This window comes from Amblyomma mixtum, chromosome 1 (genome assembly GCF_055824585.1).
Source record: "Amblyomma mixtum isolate Tamu chromosome 1, ASM5582458v1, whole genome shotgun sequence".
NCBI lineage: Eukaryota > Metazoa > Arthropoda > Arachnida > Ixodida > Ixodidae > Amblyomma > Amblyomma mixtum.
Genome location: NC_143012.1, coordinates 305602384 through 305618485, shown reverse-complemented (window position 1 = coordinate 305618485; position 16102 = coordinate 305602384). Strand labels below are relative to the sequence as shown.

At 46.9% G+C, this 16102-nt stretch overlaps 3 protein-coding genes across 4 annotated transcripts in view; all 3 read left to right on the top strand.

The window, feature by feature from the left end:
- Positions 1-2759: 2759 nt before the first annotated feature.
- On the top strand, positions 2760-11908 carry LOC149372291 (anaphase-promoting complex subunit 10-like). The gene is made up of 3 exons (XM_089566748.1): positions 2760-3253; positions 3337-3499; positions 11622-11908. The coding sequence occupies exons 1-3, from the start codon at positions 3151-3153 to the stop codon at positions 11905-11907; spliced, it is 552 nt and encodes a 183-aa protein (XP_089422874.1). The 5' UTR covers positions 2760-3150; the 3' UTR covers position 11908.
- Positions 11676-16102, top strand: part of Aasdh (Aminoadipate-semialdehyde dehydrogenase) — a 38695-nt gene continuing 34268 nt past the window's right edge. Inside the window, exon 1 of one of the 2 annotated variants that reach the window (XM_089566746.1) lies at positions 11676-11814. The gene's annotated coding sequence lies outside the window, so the exon portion shown is untranslated. The remainder of the gene's footprint in view (positions 11815-16102) is intronic. The other variant, XM_089566742.1, reaches the window with a different exon arrangement.
- Positions 12079-15362, top strand: LOC149372290 (uncharacterized). Its single transcript, XM_089566740.1, has one exon. It carries the CDS (start codon positions 12080-12082, stop codon positions 15221-15223), a length of 3144 nt encoding a protein of 1047 aa, XP_089422866.1. The 5' UTR covers position 12079; the 3' UTR covers positions 15224-15362.

Here is a 16102-nt window from a genome sequence, read left to right as displayed (position 1 = left end):
TGGCGCTGAAAAACCCGCATTTTTTAATTTTCGCTGGCAGGAGGGAGTAACTTTCTTGACTGCGCTGCTTTCTTCCTAAGCAAATGAAAGACGTGTATGCCGAGCAAAAACAATTCGAAAATATGTAGCGTAAGATATAACACTAATGCACTGTGAAGCTTGATGCCTTATTGGTCCAGTAGAGTGGAGAGCTGGGCGAGTTAATTGGTTCACGATTGTAGAAAGAAAACCAGCGCAAAAGACGGGGACACAGAACTCGGAACACAGAATACAGGAACACAGAACACAGCGTCGTCCTGTGTTCCTGTTGTGCGTCTCCGTCCTTTGCCCTTGTTTTTTTTTTCCTTAATTGGCCATGCACTTGTGGCAATTTAAGTGCACTTCCTGTGAATTTTGCACAAAAGTAGTGTATTTTTGCATTCACCTTTTTTACACGCTGAGTTGTTTTATCTTTTGGTCACTTCAGAAGGGAGGAGTTAGTATAGAAGTAATTTACTTGGAGAATACAAGGAAATATATCTTGCGATGAATTTTCTCATATTTTAATTCTGCCTGATGGGAATGCATTACGCGCCATACGGTGTTACTCACAACCAAACGCCCAAGGCTCTAAGTTGGGCAAAAAATGTATCATATATGTGGAAGTGCGAATATGGCTGTGGTGCGCTGGGCGTCTTGCATGCACAGCAGGAAGTGATTTGTGTCTAGACCATCCAGGAGGGCATGTACAAGGACGGGAAGATAGTACAAACGCTAAAAAAAAAAAAAAAGCTAGCTGGGGCTATAAACGCATTTTTCGTTCTAGCAAGTACCAAAGTTGGGGCAAAGCAACCAGTTTTGGGCGCCTTGTAAGAAGAAAGGATGGTTCTGGGAAGCGGAGGCAGGGCTGCGTACGGCGCACGCGAGGTCGCGGGGTCACGGAGTAGCGCTGCAGCAGCACATCGGGAAAAGGTTAAATTCTTCCACTCGCCACTCGCAGCGCACTGCAGAGCCGGCAGCCTTCTCTCTTGTCCGCCTACCCGGCAGGTTCCGGCCGGGGAGACGGACAATAGTCGGGGGCGAGAGCGAAGGAGGGGGGGCACCACATGAGGGGGGGGGGGCACCACATGAAAAGCATTAGAAGAATGTCACTGGCGCCTCCACTACGGCTCAGCTTGTACTATTCTGGCGCAGTGCTGCGTTTCGCCGTAATCGCTTGTCAGCAAAGTGAACACAGCACCGTGCCTTCCCGTGAATAGTACAAGCAGGGACGTCGCGGCCACATCGGCATTCGCAGTATAGCGCCGCCCTGTCGCTTATTTGCTCGCTTATCCTCTAACAAGTCAAAAAGTCTTCCTGTTATGGCACGCCATCCATGGCTTACGACACCACGTCTGTCATTCCCCTTCATACTTCAAGCGTTTCTCTTGCTATGGAAGTATTAGCCGTTGCGGCCACCAATTCAAGCAGCGAGAAAAATTTCAGCGCCGCAGGATTCGTAATGAAAGAGCGCCGCTCTTGTTTCGATCAAGCCATCATCAATGAACAACTTGCATATTTAGAGTGATAAATCTATACCTTTATGCGTTGTGTCTTGTGTATAATCCCAAACTGTGATCTGGAATGCGAGGTCAAAATTTGAATGTCATTGAAATAAACTCATTTTCCTGAAATTCTCTTTTTGTGTCGTCGCCGCTTTGCAGGTCGGGCCGAGCACGAGCGTGCTCAGGGTCCTTCAGTGTCGGGCCGGGCTTCCTGTCGGTAGGTTAAGTCCCGGGCCGGGCGCGGGTTCGAAATTGCGGCCCGTGCACAGCTCTATTCAGAAACCTAATCACATTTCCTTTTGTGAAAAAAGAGCTATGTGCAGAGTTTAAATGGTGCAAGTATGAAGCTACAATGAAGTCAATTACCAAACACATCGAAACATCAGTTGTGATGCCTGAAAAAAGATGTACTGCAACATATAAATACTCAAGTCTCGATAAGCAGGAATACTGAAGGGGAATAAAAACAGTTTTCTTTTGTTCGGGCTCACGCACCTGCTACAAACATATTCTTTATACATAGCAATAAAACTTGAAATAACTGTTTAAGAAGCCTTTTGGTCAAAGTATAGCTAAGTATGACTGAAAGGAGTCCGCAAGAAATGCACGGAAGCAGGCATGCAGTGTGACAGCGCAGCGCGACAGGTGCGCTTTTTAATCTCGCGCGCGCACTGAAGAACATGGGTTTATGGTTTATTGGGGTTTTAACGTCGCAAAACGAGTCAGGCTATGAGGGACGCCGTAGTGAAAGGGGTTCGGAAATTTCGACCACCTGGGGTTCTTTAACGTGCACTGACATCGCACAGTACACGGGCCTCTAGAATTTAGCCTCCATCGAAATTCGACCACCCCGACCGGGATCGAACCCGCGTCTTTCGGATCAGCGGCCGAGCGCCATAGCCACTGAGCCACCGCGGCGGGTCGAAAGACATGACGGGGACACGCCGAGGAGGCAACGCTGCAGTGCACGCTGCCTCCTCGCCTCTCGGCTCCTCGCGAGCAGCCCCGTCCGCTGACGAGCGGTGGCGGGGGAAAATCTAGGGAAAACATGCCTGTCCCCAACCGGACATGACGTCATTAAATATCACGTGACCTATGACGTCACGCGTATGACGTCATATTTTTTTGATTAATCAGCGTTTCCAGCCTGCCGTCCCGCAAACGCTTGTCGAGAAACTGGCCGCGCGGGGGAGCTGAACGCAGCCTCGACGGTGGCGGTGCCTGGCGGGTGCAGGGTGCCTATATCTTGGTGCTCATGCTTGCTGGCGGCGCTACTGTACTGACACTGACGTTACCGTCGTACTTTGGCCGCTGGGTAGGCAAAATTGTTTCGAGCGGGCGAGGTTAGGCTTTGTAGCGCGAGCGCACGGGATTCCTGCGGGTCAGCCGTTGCATTGCACGTGCTGGTGTCTAGATTTGATTGTTACAGTCCGGCGACACCTCTGCGGCTTTTGCAGGCGAGGCCTGCCCACTCGCACGTCACGTAATTCCCTTTGTAACCATCACCGCGACCATAGTAGCCTCGACATATGAACGCATACCGACATAGTAGCGTATCATTCTTTCTTTCTTTCGCCTGTTTTTAGATGCGTGTGAGCATTGTGCGCCGTAATATCCTCGTACTGCCATGAACTCTGGCTACGTCCGCGATTCTTTGAGTTTGGAAAGAGAAGGTAAAGTCAGGGAAGTCGGCGCACAAGCCGTCTGGTCCCTGTCGTCCTGTAAGCCTGGTAAGCTGACACCGCCACTGGCTGTCGGGTGCGTCTAACTGCGGCAGGCGAATCTTGCCTGTTCACCGCATTTCTTTTTACAGGCTTTGGCGTCGACCAGCTCCGGGACAACTGCCTTGACACGTACTGGCAGTCGGATGGGCCTCAGCCGCACCTAGTCAACATCCAGTTCAGGCGAAAGACAACGATCCAAGGAATCTGCATCTACGCAGACTACAAGCTTGACGAGAGCTACACTCCCAACAGGTGCGTGGGTCTTGTCAGTATGCCTCGTTTACGTCCTGTTACAAACCACTTATTAACATCTCCTCATTTTAGTTCTTTATCTAGAGTTTTGTTTGCGGTAGCTGTGTATTCGTGGCGGCATGCTGCGCGATAAGGGAACTATAACTATACATGCACCGATGGGCGGGCACAAGTGTGAAGCTCTGTGTGTGCAATCCTTTTGCGCTAGCAGAAATGCATGACAAAAAGAAGGTAGAAAACTTTAGGGCTCGTTCAGGCAGAAAGTATTGTTTTTGTTTGGCTGGTAATCAGCATTGTAATTCAGGCTAGTTCGTTTCCTGCTTTAATTTCCACCGCCTCCTTTTGCTCTGTAATACAGCACGCATGGTTACAGCAGCAAAATGAAGTTTACTGTGGGCTGTTTGCTTTTCTGTCTGGATGTCTCAAGCAGTCTATATTGAACTCGTGCTAATGACAACTTCATTGTGGTATTCATGTTAAAAGGTCTTAGCTTCAAGTGCATTTGCATAATGACTTGTGTGGCATGTGTGCTGGATATTGAAAGTAGTGTTGGAGGGAACAACTTGTTTCCATGGTACAGCAAAATGCAACGTTGTTGTAGTTGCTTTATTTTGCCATCAGGGTCGTTGCGAAAAGGAAGCTGTGTACAAGATTCTGTCGCGGATTGATGGACTGCTGATGGACTAGGCAGCTATGCAAAGGAGCTAAGCAAGGATGAGAGACTTTTGTCTACATATTGAGGACCTTTGCTGCCTTGTAGCTAACGCTTTCCTCCTGTGTGGCTGTACATGTGCAGGTCCATTCTGAGGCATAGGCAGGCTATCTTGGTGAAGACTAAATATAGAGTTAAATTTTGTCTGTTTGCAGCAGGAATAAAAAACCTTAGCTGGTTGAAAATGCCGTGGCTTAGCAAAGAGGCTTGGCACACTAAGAAAACATAGAACGTTTAGTGCCGCATAGATGATTGGCACACTCTGTATGCCAGATTGTTTCATCAAACCTTGGGTTGTGCTGATAACTCAGTTTTGGAAAGCACTTCTGGTCACATGCTTGTCGAGTGTAGCAAGTACAGGCTGCTCACACCACAAGAGGTACACAAGAATGTCAATACCTAAAATAAGGCACACTGAAGAGAGTTTGCTAATATTTTAGGTATTGACATCCTTGTGTACCTCTTGTGGTGTGAGCAGCCTGTACTTGCTACACTTGACAAGCATGTGACCAGAAGTGCTTTCCAAAACTGAGTAATCAGCACAACCCAAGGTTTGATGAAACAATCTGGCATACAGAGTGTGTCAATCATCTATGCGGCACTAAACGTTCTATGTTTTCTTAGTGTGCCAAGCCTCTTTGCTAAGCCACGGCATTTTCAACCAGCTAAGGTTTTTTATTCCTGCTGCAAACAGACAAAATTTAACTCTATATTTAGTCTTCACCAAGATAGCCTGCCTATGCCTCAGAATGGACCTGCACATGTACAGCCACACAGGAGGAAAGCGTTAGCTACAAGGCAGCAAAGGTCCTCAATATGTAGACAAAAGTCTCTCATCCTTGCTTAGCTCCTTTGCATAGCTGCCTAGTCCATCAGCAGTCCATCAATCCGCGACAGAATCTTGTACACAGCTTCCTTTTCGCAACGACCCTGATGGCAAAATAAAGCAACTACAACAACAATGTTGCATTTTGCTGTACCATGGAAACAAGTTGTTCCCTCCAACGCTACTTTCAATATCCAGCACACATGCCACACAAGTCATTATGCAAATGCACTTGAAGCTAAGACCTTTTAACATGAATACCACAATGAAGTTGTCATTAGCACGAGTTCAATATAGACTGCTTGAGACATCCAGACAGAAAAGCAAACAGGCCACAGTAAACTTCATTTTGCTGCTGTAACCATGCGTGCTGTATTACAGAGCAAAAGGAGGCGGTGGAAATTAAAGCAGGAAACGAACTAGCCTGAATTACAATGCTGATTACCAGCCAAACAAAAACAAAACAAACACACCACAAGAGGTACACAAGAATGTCAATACCTAAAATAAGGCACACTGAAGAGAGTTTGCTAATATTTTAGCGGCTGTGCGCTCTATCAAATTTCTAATTATTAGTTTATTGTACCACAGTTCTGATGCATACTGCTCCTAATAACTGTGCTACATGCATACAGGAAATAGCAGTATATGCTTAAGGACTTATAAATTTGTTAATGTCATTATTTTCGGAGTTAATGCTACGCATCCACATTTAATGTCATAAGAAAGTCACGAGGGCAATGACTGCAAGGCAGTCACAAATTTCACCTGAATATTCACCTAAATATAAACTGTTCTAATGAGCGCAATATCTCGCCAAAGTCATCCTAATGTAATAGAAAATTGTTTAGCAGAAAATGCTCCTGTTCTTGATAAGTGTAAAAAGTCTCCATAAAATTGCGTGTCAGCGCTCAAGTCTAGAGTGTCTATCAGAAGTGGTGGTAAAAATGCACCCTTCACATCGAAAATGCAGTAGGGATGCCTCATGTGACTGAAAGTTATGAGTTAAACATTTGCTACTGGTTAGGAAGTTGTTGCTAAGAAAGTGCCATGCTTTTCTGTGTGTGGAAAGAGACGGAAGTACGCATTGCTTGGGCGAATGAGTTGTGGCAGACTCGGTAGGTCGCAAACGGCAGTAAGGCTAATGCCATGAAATTTATGCATATGGCACCACGTGAATGCCTTTAAAACTTCAGGCAGTAGGCACTTAATGGCATAATGGCATTAAATTTGTCCTTGTGACATGGGTCTAACAATGTTATTGCCCGTTATCATGAAGTGTTGTTGATGACGATGATGAACACGTTTATTAAATCCACAATGCCTTAGTTGAAGGGAAGGCTGATTGGGTCCCTAGTCCGGGACGCCGTTGGTGAAAGCCGCTGCCCGTGCTCTGGCGACGAGGGCTCGTTGTTCCTCGAGGTCCGAGCTGGACAGGGCCGCCTCCCAGCCCTCCCGCGTTGGCTGATTTATGATGTCAGTGCTGTCATTTTTCTGACAAGCCCATACCATGTGGTACAAGTTTGCCTTCTGGCAACAAAATTTGCACTGTGCCAAAAAGGACTTGGGCTCAATGGCGTGAAGCGTAGCTGGGTTATTGAAAGACATAGTTTGTAGCCTGCGAAGGTGACATTCCTCTGATTTACTGAGACCCTTAGCGGGCCTCGGGCGTGTCTGCCTTTCAAGGCGCAAATGTTGCAATATGTCTGAATATGTCGTTAGCGGAGAGGGGGAGCTAATGTTTAAATCTTCTAAGACCCTGCGGCTGATCGTAGTTGTGGCCAGTCGCATTACCTGGCTTGTAAGATGGGCGCTAATCAATTCATCAGCCGTGTTGTTTTTGGCCAGGGATCATGCATACTCTTCTGCTTGCAAGCTTAATTTCGTGATCTTGAGCTTGCGGTTATGTTTTTGCCTTTTCCACCGCCGTGTGAGACTTCTTCTGGCCTCCCATAGATGTAGTAGGTGGTTGTCAATGGCCGGGACTTCTGATGTCTGAAGCGTACGTGTGAAGCGGTCCCTGACTCTCAGCAGCGACTCAGCCCACTCCTCGTACTTTTCAATGGGCGCGTTGAGCGTAGAGTCTTCCGCCTGTCGGAACAACGACCAGTCCGTGAGCCGTGCATTCCCTCGCGGTCTGCGATGCTTATTGTAGTCGAGGCAGATCTTGAGAATGCAGTGGTCACTCCCTAAGGTCTCCTGCGTGTTGTGCCAATCATAGTTTCTCGCTCCTTTAACCAACGAGAGATCTGGACATGTATCTCTCGAGACACTGTTGCCAATCCTCGTGGGGGCTGCGGGTCAGTAAGAATAGTCAGTGCTAGGTCCGATATGGCCGCAGCGAGTCTCCTACCCTTAATATCCTCCTTACTATATCCCCACATGAAGCTATACGCGTTAAAATCCCCCACAATGATGAGAGGTGCACTTTTTGCCAATTGCACGGCCTTTTGAAAAATCTCATCGAAAGACTCACCCCTGTTCTTCGGTCGACTATAAATGTTCAACACATACGCACTTCTGCTAGTGCGTACATTCGGTAAAAGCTGAATAAATGTATGTTTGACCTCAGTGACTAACTCCAGCTCAATTGTCACAGCCGTGCAATCCTTATGCACCAGAATGCAAGTGGATGAGCTGTTTTGATGCGTGCTGTATGGTCTGAGTTTGGCTTCCGTGTTCACGTCCTGCAGTGCAATAATATCTAGTAATTTATCCAACGAATCTACATATTGCTGTAGCGAATCCCTCTTCTTTCTAAACCCCCGGCAGTTCCACTGCAAAATCTGCAATTTAGGAGGGCGGGCCATGTTGAACACTAAAGGAAATCGCACTTCGTGCGTCCGCCCCGGTGTTGGGCGAATCATCAGCTGCAAGCTGCCTATTAGTCACGCGGCCAGTTAATTTTGGAACCTTCGTCCGCGTACAGTGGAGCCTCTGAGCCAGAAGATTCAGTGCTGTACCTTTGAGAGAATGGAAGCGCAATCTTGAGAGGACATGGCACATCTCCCTTATTTCTGAGAAAAGGTTTTTCTAACAGTCCAGCATATTGGTGGTTTTTGAGAAGAGGAAATGGCGCACTGTCTCGTGTATCTCGGTGGACGCCTCAACCATAGCTGTAAGGGAAGGGATAATGGAGGGAGTGAAAGAAGAAAGGGAGAAAGAGGTGCCTTAGTGGAGGGCTTCGGAATAATTTTAGCCATCTGGGGATCTTTAATGTGCAATGATGTTATGGAGCACATGAGTGCCTTTTGCATTTTGCCTCCATTGAAACACGGCTACCGCAGCCGGCTTCAAACCCTGGTACTTTGGCTATGCAGCCAAGCATCCAGCATACAAAATATGATGCAGATGCACAAGGTGCCTGAAGCAGAGCACTGGAGACAAGATTTAAAGCTGAGGAAGGAGTCTCATTTCGCTGTGGTTCAGAAAAAGCAGCTGAAATCGGTAGCGGTCGTGCTTACAATCCTGTGCATGAAATGTGTTTAATGGGAACAAGAGCAAGCTCAGTGCAAGGATGCCGAACACGTACTGGTGATCGAAAACACGCGCTCCGTCGGGACAACCTTCAGTCTGCAGCTCGCCTATCCAGTTACTACTCCACTGAGTCAAATCAATAGATCTACATTCTGATGCATAAAATTATCATAGATGATATCGCACGTAAAAGGCGACAACAAACGACATGACAGCGCAGAAATCTACTTAGAAGTGCCGGTTTCCAGTCCGTACACTACCTGGTCGACTACCCTCTGATGTCACGTTAACGAGTAACTGCGCACAAGATAACCGCAGTACTGTCTGGAAGAGTGAAAATGTGAGTCGTGACGCACAGCACATACACTCATACTTTAGCTGATGGAGCACAACAACGGCAGAAGCGAACACTTAAACATGCGTTCTACACGCGGCGCCAGTGCGACCTGCAGTCCCTCGGGCCGCGCACGCCGACAGATGGCGACTGGTGTCGAGAGTAGGAGCGCGCCCGCAGCCTGCGTGCGAGGGTAAAAAAATCTGGTCTATAAGCCAAAGGAGTGGCATAAATGCAGACTTCTCAACTTGCAACTCTGCTTTCTGGAAAAGTCTGTACTTAACCAACAGCCTACAGTATTGAGGCTACACAGCCACTATGGAAGTAGGTGGCTGGATTGTGTACTTGTGTTAATGCTATGTTGCTTATTTTATGGCAGCAATCTTGCAATCAGTAATATACAGCACAATGGCCTGCTATAACACACTGGTATATGCAGCATTGTGTTTACACTTGCTCCTTTTGTGCCTGCTCCTGAGTGTGTTGTTGCTTGTGGTTGTGCACATCTGGGAGACAGAATAATCTATGCTTTCCGGTGGTATACAGTCTACTAGTGCTAGTCAGAGTGTCAAGCACATCTGTGGGCGTTGTGTGGTCCATGGGAGAACTGCACGCAGCTATTGCCCCAAGAAAAAGGGTTAGAAAGTAAAAAAGATATAAAAGCCCTCATTACCATTTGGTGCTTGTAGGTTCAGTGTGGGCACCCAGTACAACATTGGTCATTGGCATGTCATACTGGGCAGTCCTAAAATAGCTCACGGGTCAAATACCATCTCTGATTGCTGTGGTCAGCCACAACTCAAGAACAAAGCGGCAGATGTTCATAAAAGGAGGCCCTCCAGCCAGTGTGTCCACAGATTTTCATGTCACCACGGTAAATCCGATTAAGCCGTGGCTAACACCCTTTCATCTGCCAACCCCTGTGATTGGTCACTAGTATCTTTTAAGGGGACACTGAGGAGAGCACTATTAATATTTTTTTTTTATAGTAAAATCCGATAGTTCGGCATGTCATGGCTTTGTTGCCACTTGGCCGGCAGCGAAAGATGCATTTATTTCTAAGAAATTTGGATTCGAAGTTGAAAAAGTTTTTCCTGCCGCTCTGATTCAAACTTGGGATTCGTCTATGACGACAGAGGTCTAAGAGACGTGAAACATGACGTGCACATGACGTAACGCAGACTCCGTGATTTCTGGCTGCCAGCAGTGCGGCCTAGCAGCAGCCGAAAAGAAAGCTACCGCCGGCCGCACGTTGAAGGCATCTATCGGCTATTGCGGCCGTCGCTACAGTCGCTTCGATTATGTTTGCACTGGCGTTTCGCCAGCGTTACGATGGATCTCGTTCTCGAAGTCGTCAACGAAGTTCTCGCAAATAGACACCTTTAGCATACCGTGTACCTTGTTACCGCTAGCGGAATACCGGGAGCCCGCCTACCGCCGGAAAACAGGCGCTGATTTGTCCCGATGCTTCAGGAGCGTGCGTAGCAGCCGGGCACGTGGCGCCATCTGGCGACGTCAAGGAGATTTGCTCATGCATTGGCTGCGCCTCAGTGATGCATGGTTTCTCGGTTCCTGGTGTTGCTAGAACCATTCGTTCTAGCAACACTATTTTGTCCTATGATCTCATCACGCTTGTACTTGCGAGTTTGGCCTGTGGCGGCGATACCTGTATTTTGGTTCTTGCTCTTTTCTACGTTACAAGAGCTTTGTTGTCAGTATGAGTGGCGTTTTTGTAATCAGGAGCTGGTATTCTGTCGATACAAGCCAACTTCAATTTCTCCTCAGTGTCCCTTTAATGGGATCAACCAAGACGCCATGAGAACCGGTCGATGCCATGGGCTTGAGGGACTCCTTTGAGAGGCATCTGCCACTTTGTTCTCGAGTTGTATCCGACTACAGATGCATTCACTATAATACCCTGTTCTCTCTCTCTTTTCTTCTCTCTTCTTTTGTCCAGAAAAACTAGCTAAGGTAGGTGACTCCTTCGCGATGCTTGGTGCACCATAAGGCTATGGCCAGCTGGATTGGGATTTAAAAAGAATCTCCTGCAGTTAACGCATTGACATGCATAAAAATTTGGAAACAGCAAGCACTTTTGCACATTTTTTTACTGACCCCTTCAAACATGGTAAGCTATAGACACGCAGTTAAATGTGCAGTTGCTTTCTATTAGTAACAAAAATTCTGGGCCACTGCACAGATTGCAAAAAGCTATACTAGGTCATGTTTCACACATTCAGAACAACACCACAGAAACAGATGAGAGACAGGTCGAACACACACATAAGTTGCCAACTTTCAACAGTTTTTATTTCAGAGACATGCATGCTTCTTATTCCTTCCACAAGAAGCCAGTCGTAGACTTGTGACACATTTTATACAAAGCGGTGAGCGCTATGTAACCACTAACAGAGGCATGAAAAAAAAAACTGCAGTATAATCACTGCTTTTTCATTATAATTCACTACAATGCTTAAGCCAACCGACATCAAGTGTCAGAATGACAGGGAATGAAGGAGCAGCAATTTATATTTGCAGTTTTTCTGCACATCATGTGACCTCTACTAAGCTTTGACATCACAGTGTTGTTAGGCTGTTGAAACCGAGAAATCATGGGAAAAGAATTCACTAACAAGTTATTTACTGGTCGTCGATGCATACCGCATGGCATGTGTATTAATGTCTAACGCATCATTTGAAAGAAGAAAACACGCAGGCAGAAAATTTGCCATCTGTATTCCTTTAAGAAGTGAATATTTCTTTTGGTTTACAGGATTTCGGTGCGTGTGGGGAGCAGCTTCCACGACCTGCAGGAGCTGGAAGCCGTTGACCTGAACGAGCCCACAGGCTGGGTGCACATTGCAACTAGAGACTCGGCTGGTCGTCCTGTGCGCACTTTCTTCATCCAGATTGCTGTACTGTCAAACCACCAGAACGGCCGGGACACCCACCTGAGACAGATCAAGGTGCACTCACCTGTCCAGCAATCCTGTGTCTGTGTGTTGCCAAATGTCAATTTCACCAGTGTTGAGTGCCGCGCCTTCAGCACCATCCGCTGAGACATCAACTTGAAGGCTGCCTGCTCCATGGAACAGAACTTGATGGCATCTGACACAGGGTTCTTGCGCATTTTAGCTTCTGGAAAATAGCTCTTTTCATATCAGTTTGAATTTCAGTGTATTGGTTACCCTTCCTTTGCATTGGTGCAGTTTTTGCTAGAACTCAAGCACAATGGCTGAAGACTTGGAAACTGAGAAAGGAATTATTGTTGCATTGCTGATTGCAGAAAAAGGAACCATGACGGTTCATCAGTTGGAACGGGAGTACAAGTCCTCTGAAGGTCGTGGTCTTCCATATGCAAAGTTTGGTTGTGCTAACGTTCGCGAGTTCTTAAACAAAATTTCTGATTCCGTGAGCCTTCGGCGTGACTTCAGCGGGGAAGAAATTGTATCTGCGAAAGTGAACCGCGATGTTCAGCACATTAGTCGAATGGTCCAGCAGCAAAAGCCAAGTGCGGCGAAGCACAAAAAGAAGCAGGCAAAAATATATACATCATCACAGAGGGGAAGGTCATCAAGAGGACGGCCAACTGGAAGAGGACAAAGCAGTTTCCACGTGGGTACATGGCAGCCAATCACGACGCAGGTTGCACCGCAGCTGTCTAGTGCACCTCGACATCCGCCAGCTTCTTCTGTCTTGCACCAAGAGTGTGGCTCAGCATCATCTACCTCGGCATTACTGCCTAGCCCACCATTACTGCCTAGCCCATCATTACTGCCAGGCCCAACACTGCTGCCTTCGCCTGCATCAACACCTTCAAACGGTGAAGGTCCATGTTATGAGAGGTCCAGATTTTACAACTATCTGTTCACAGAAGCCTCTGCTGAAGCTGCATTGCTCGGCAGTTTGACTCAAGGCATTAAGCGTGAGGTGTCTCAGGAGGCGCGTATGTCAGTTCCTCAGGCTCATCAAACCTTGCAGCCAGTTCCAACCACTTCCCCACAGGAACAGCCAAATACCAACTCTGTGTGCCAGCCTGCGTCTGCAAAGAAACGTGAATATTGTGCACCTCACAACAGCCTTGTAGACAGGTGGAAAGAAGAAAGCAGTATGTCCTTGCCTACCAATCACACCACTTCATTTCCTGTAGCTTTTGCCGCCTTGCACTGCCAAGCTGGTGTGAGGCCTTCTTTGCTAAGCCATTCAATTATGTTTAAGCCTGCAGAGAAAGGTGCGGTGTTTGGCAGTGATTTTTCTGAAAAAAAAACTGTATACAGTGTGCTAAATCCCAGTGCTGCCACGTATGAGCCGCAGCCTTGTAATCTCGATCAAAGAGGTACGACTGATGATAGACTGGATGTCAAAGAGGATGTTGCATGTAAAGAGTTTGCCGATAAGCAAACGCAAGCCATTGTCACTATTGAACTGAAAAACAAGGAAACTTCAACAGGTGATTTGGCTGTCCGTACTCCAGATGCTTTTTCAAACTGTGTGAAGGCTCTTTTAGAGGAGCATGCCCATGGTTTAGAGATTGAAGTGCTACTGAAAATGTGCAGGGACAGAATGGGCAGCAGTGCTGACTTTATGCGTGATAGGCTCCCTCTTGAAATGGTGGGTGATATACTTGCTTCTGTCTCGTCAGTGGGTGTGGTTTGCAACTCTGAAGGGAACTGCACAATCAAGTTGCTCGACAGCACCGAAAAGCCACGTACACCTGCCACTTTGCCTGATGACCTCAGTGATGGACTGATGTCGGTTCTTTTTGACTACCCTCAGGGGCTTGATGTGTCAGAACTGCTCAGCTTGTATGAGAGGCGGTTTGGCAGACACGACTACATCAGCACTCACGGTGGGTGCCCAATTGACTTTGTGCGAAATGTAGTCATCGCACTCCCTCACACGAGCCTCACGTCGCACGGGGGTGGGAGTTACACTGTGAAGCTTTACAGAGAAAATCCGCCAGAGCAGCAGATGTTGCACTTTGGAAGGTCTGCACCACTCTCCAGTGCCGATGAATCGGACACTTCGGAAGACACAAGTGCTTATTCTGTGCAAGCAGTGCCCAAAAGCCAATCATTTTCTGTTGCTTTGGGAGAAGTTTTCAGTCCGTCAGAGTTTTATATTTTGATTACTGAGAATGACTTGTTCTCTAAGCTTGACGCTTTAATGACAGAGCTAGACAAGTTTTATTCCACAACGCCTGCAGATTTCTACTCAGTGGACCGCAAGAGTATAAAGCCAGGTTTAGTCTGTGCTGCACTGTATCCGATCAACGGGAAGCCAGTCTGGCATCGGGCGGTTGTAAAAAGTGTCAGAGCCCGCACGATGTATGTGTCATACATTGATTATGGGACAATAACACATGTGAAAGTGCAGGACATTCGAAGACTTCGGCCCGACTTTTTGGAGCTCCCTGCCCAGGCGATTAAAGCTTCCCTCGCTGGTGTCCAACCCTCGAATGCTGATTCATGGCTACCGGCTGCAAATGATCGCTTTTTAGAGCTTGCCAGGATGGGGCAGTGCACCTGCTCTGTTGTGAGTAAGGAAGAGGACACTTTCATCGTAAAGCTAGAGCAGACTTCAGGCAGCATTACTTATTCTTTTGGGGATGTTTTGATCAATGATGGCTTGGCAGTAAGCACAGAAGAAGATGACTGCAAGAGCTTTGTGCAAACATGGGCCTTATCTGAAGGCCACACTGCTGATGTGATCTCTTGGAAGTCAGTGGAATACATGTCTGGACTAGGAATTTCAAAGTTTTTTGGTGAGCAGAGTGATGTTGTCTCGGAAAAGCTTGCAGAAAAGCGAATCTCTTTTCCAGTGGTTGTTTTAGACAAAGGATGTTATCCAGAACTTCATGATGGGATTTGCTGTTCTGAAGGTGTTCTTAGCAGTGAAAGCATTTGTCTCTACTATTTGCGCAACGTTCCAGACATTCTAAGAGTGTTGGAGCACCCATCGAAAACCTTGCAACGTGAGCTAGAGAGCTTGTCAGTGTCTGGTTCTGTGTCCAGTCTTCCGGCGCTTGTATCTCCAAACGGAAGGGAAGATGACTGTGGCTCCAGACAATCGCTCCAGAAAAAACTAAAGGCTCTTAAGAACAAGAGAGGGGCTCTAATAATGTCGGCATATAAGAACCATGATAGTTCCATCTCACCTGACCTGGAATTTGTTGAAAAACAGTTAGCCTCTGTCCAAAAGCTGCTGGACATGAACTCTGCCTCCCAGGCTGAGGAAGCAGAGGAAGCATCGAAGTCGTCTGGCAGTGATTTTAAATCTCACTCTGGAAGCAGTGCTACTAACAGTTCGCGAAGTGTCGTCGACAAATTCCAAGTCAAATTGCTGGAAGCACTCATGTCTGCAAAGTCTAAGTGAATGACTTTTGCAGAATCACTGTTTGGTACTTCTGTGGTTTTTTTTTTAGCACATTTCCTTCCTTTCGCTGTTTCCTTCAATAAATTTTTGTGTATCATTCTGTACATTGGTCTTGTGAATAAATGTGTAAATAATCGCCTTTCTGTCTGATTAGCTCTTTTGTAAAATGAACTCTGGCTGGCTTGAGTGAAATTTTTGATACTTAAAGGCCTTCTGCAATGCACGTCACAGGATGGAATCTCAGCGAAACAATCTGGCAAACGTGTACTCAGTAGCAACTACTATAGCAAAACTGACTGAGAGCAGTCTTTCTCTAAAGTTGAGTTAGTCTTTGTTTATGGTCTTTGTCACTTGATGCCAGTAATGTGCTTTTCAAGAAGCTCGACTTGCCTGGAAGCCCCAGAGATGGTACACCTGTTTGCACACCATTTGTGCCAAAGTTTATTATTTCAAGTCTTTTTCTTGTTTGTGTATGGCATGGTCTGTGTGGCTAGGCAATACTGGATGCAGCCGCAGAAGGCTAGTAGTGGCGCGTGACCACATTGGCTGTGTTTGTGAGTGGCTGTTTGTTTTCCCACCTGCTGTAGTTTCGTCACGATTGACGTTACGGTCAAATGAATATTATGAGAACAAAAGTAACTGCGCAAAAGGACGGGACAAGAGAAAGAGAACCACACGGGACAAACGCAGACTGACAACTGATTTATTCCACCTACTCCTCTTTCCTTCAGCAGCAAAGCGCATGCGCACCAACCACAAAAACAAAAAACAGAAGCGACACTCATCTCGTGGAATCAAGGAACTCGAACTCCTTGCGGTACAGGTGTACTGAAGCATCGCTAATGCACTTATCAGGCCCTAACCTCGCGATTTCCAAGG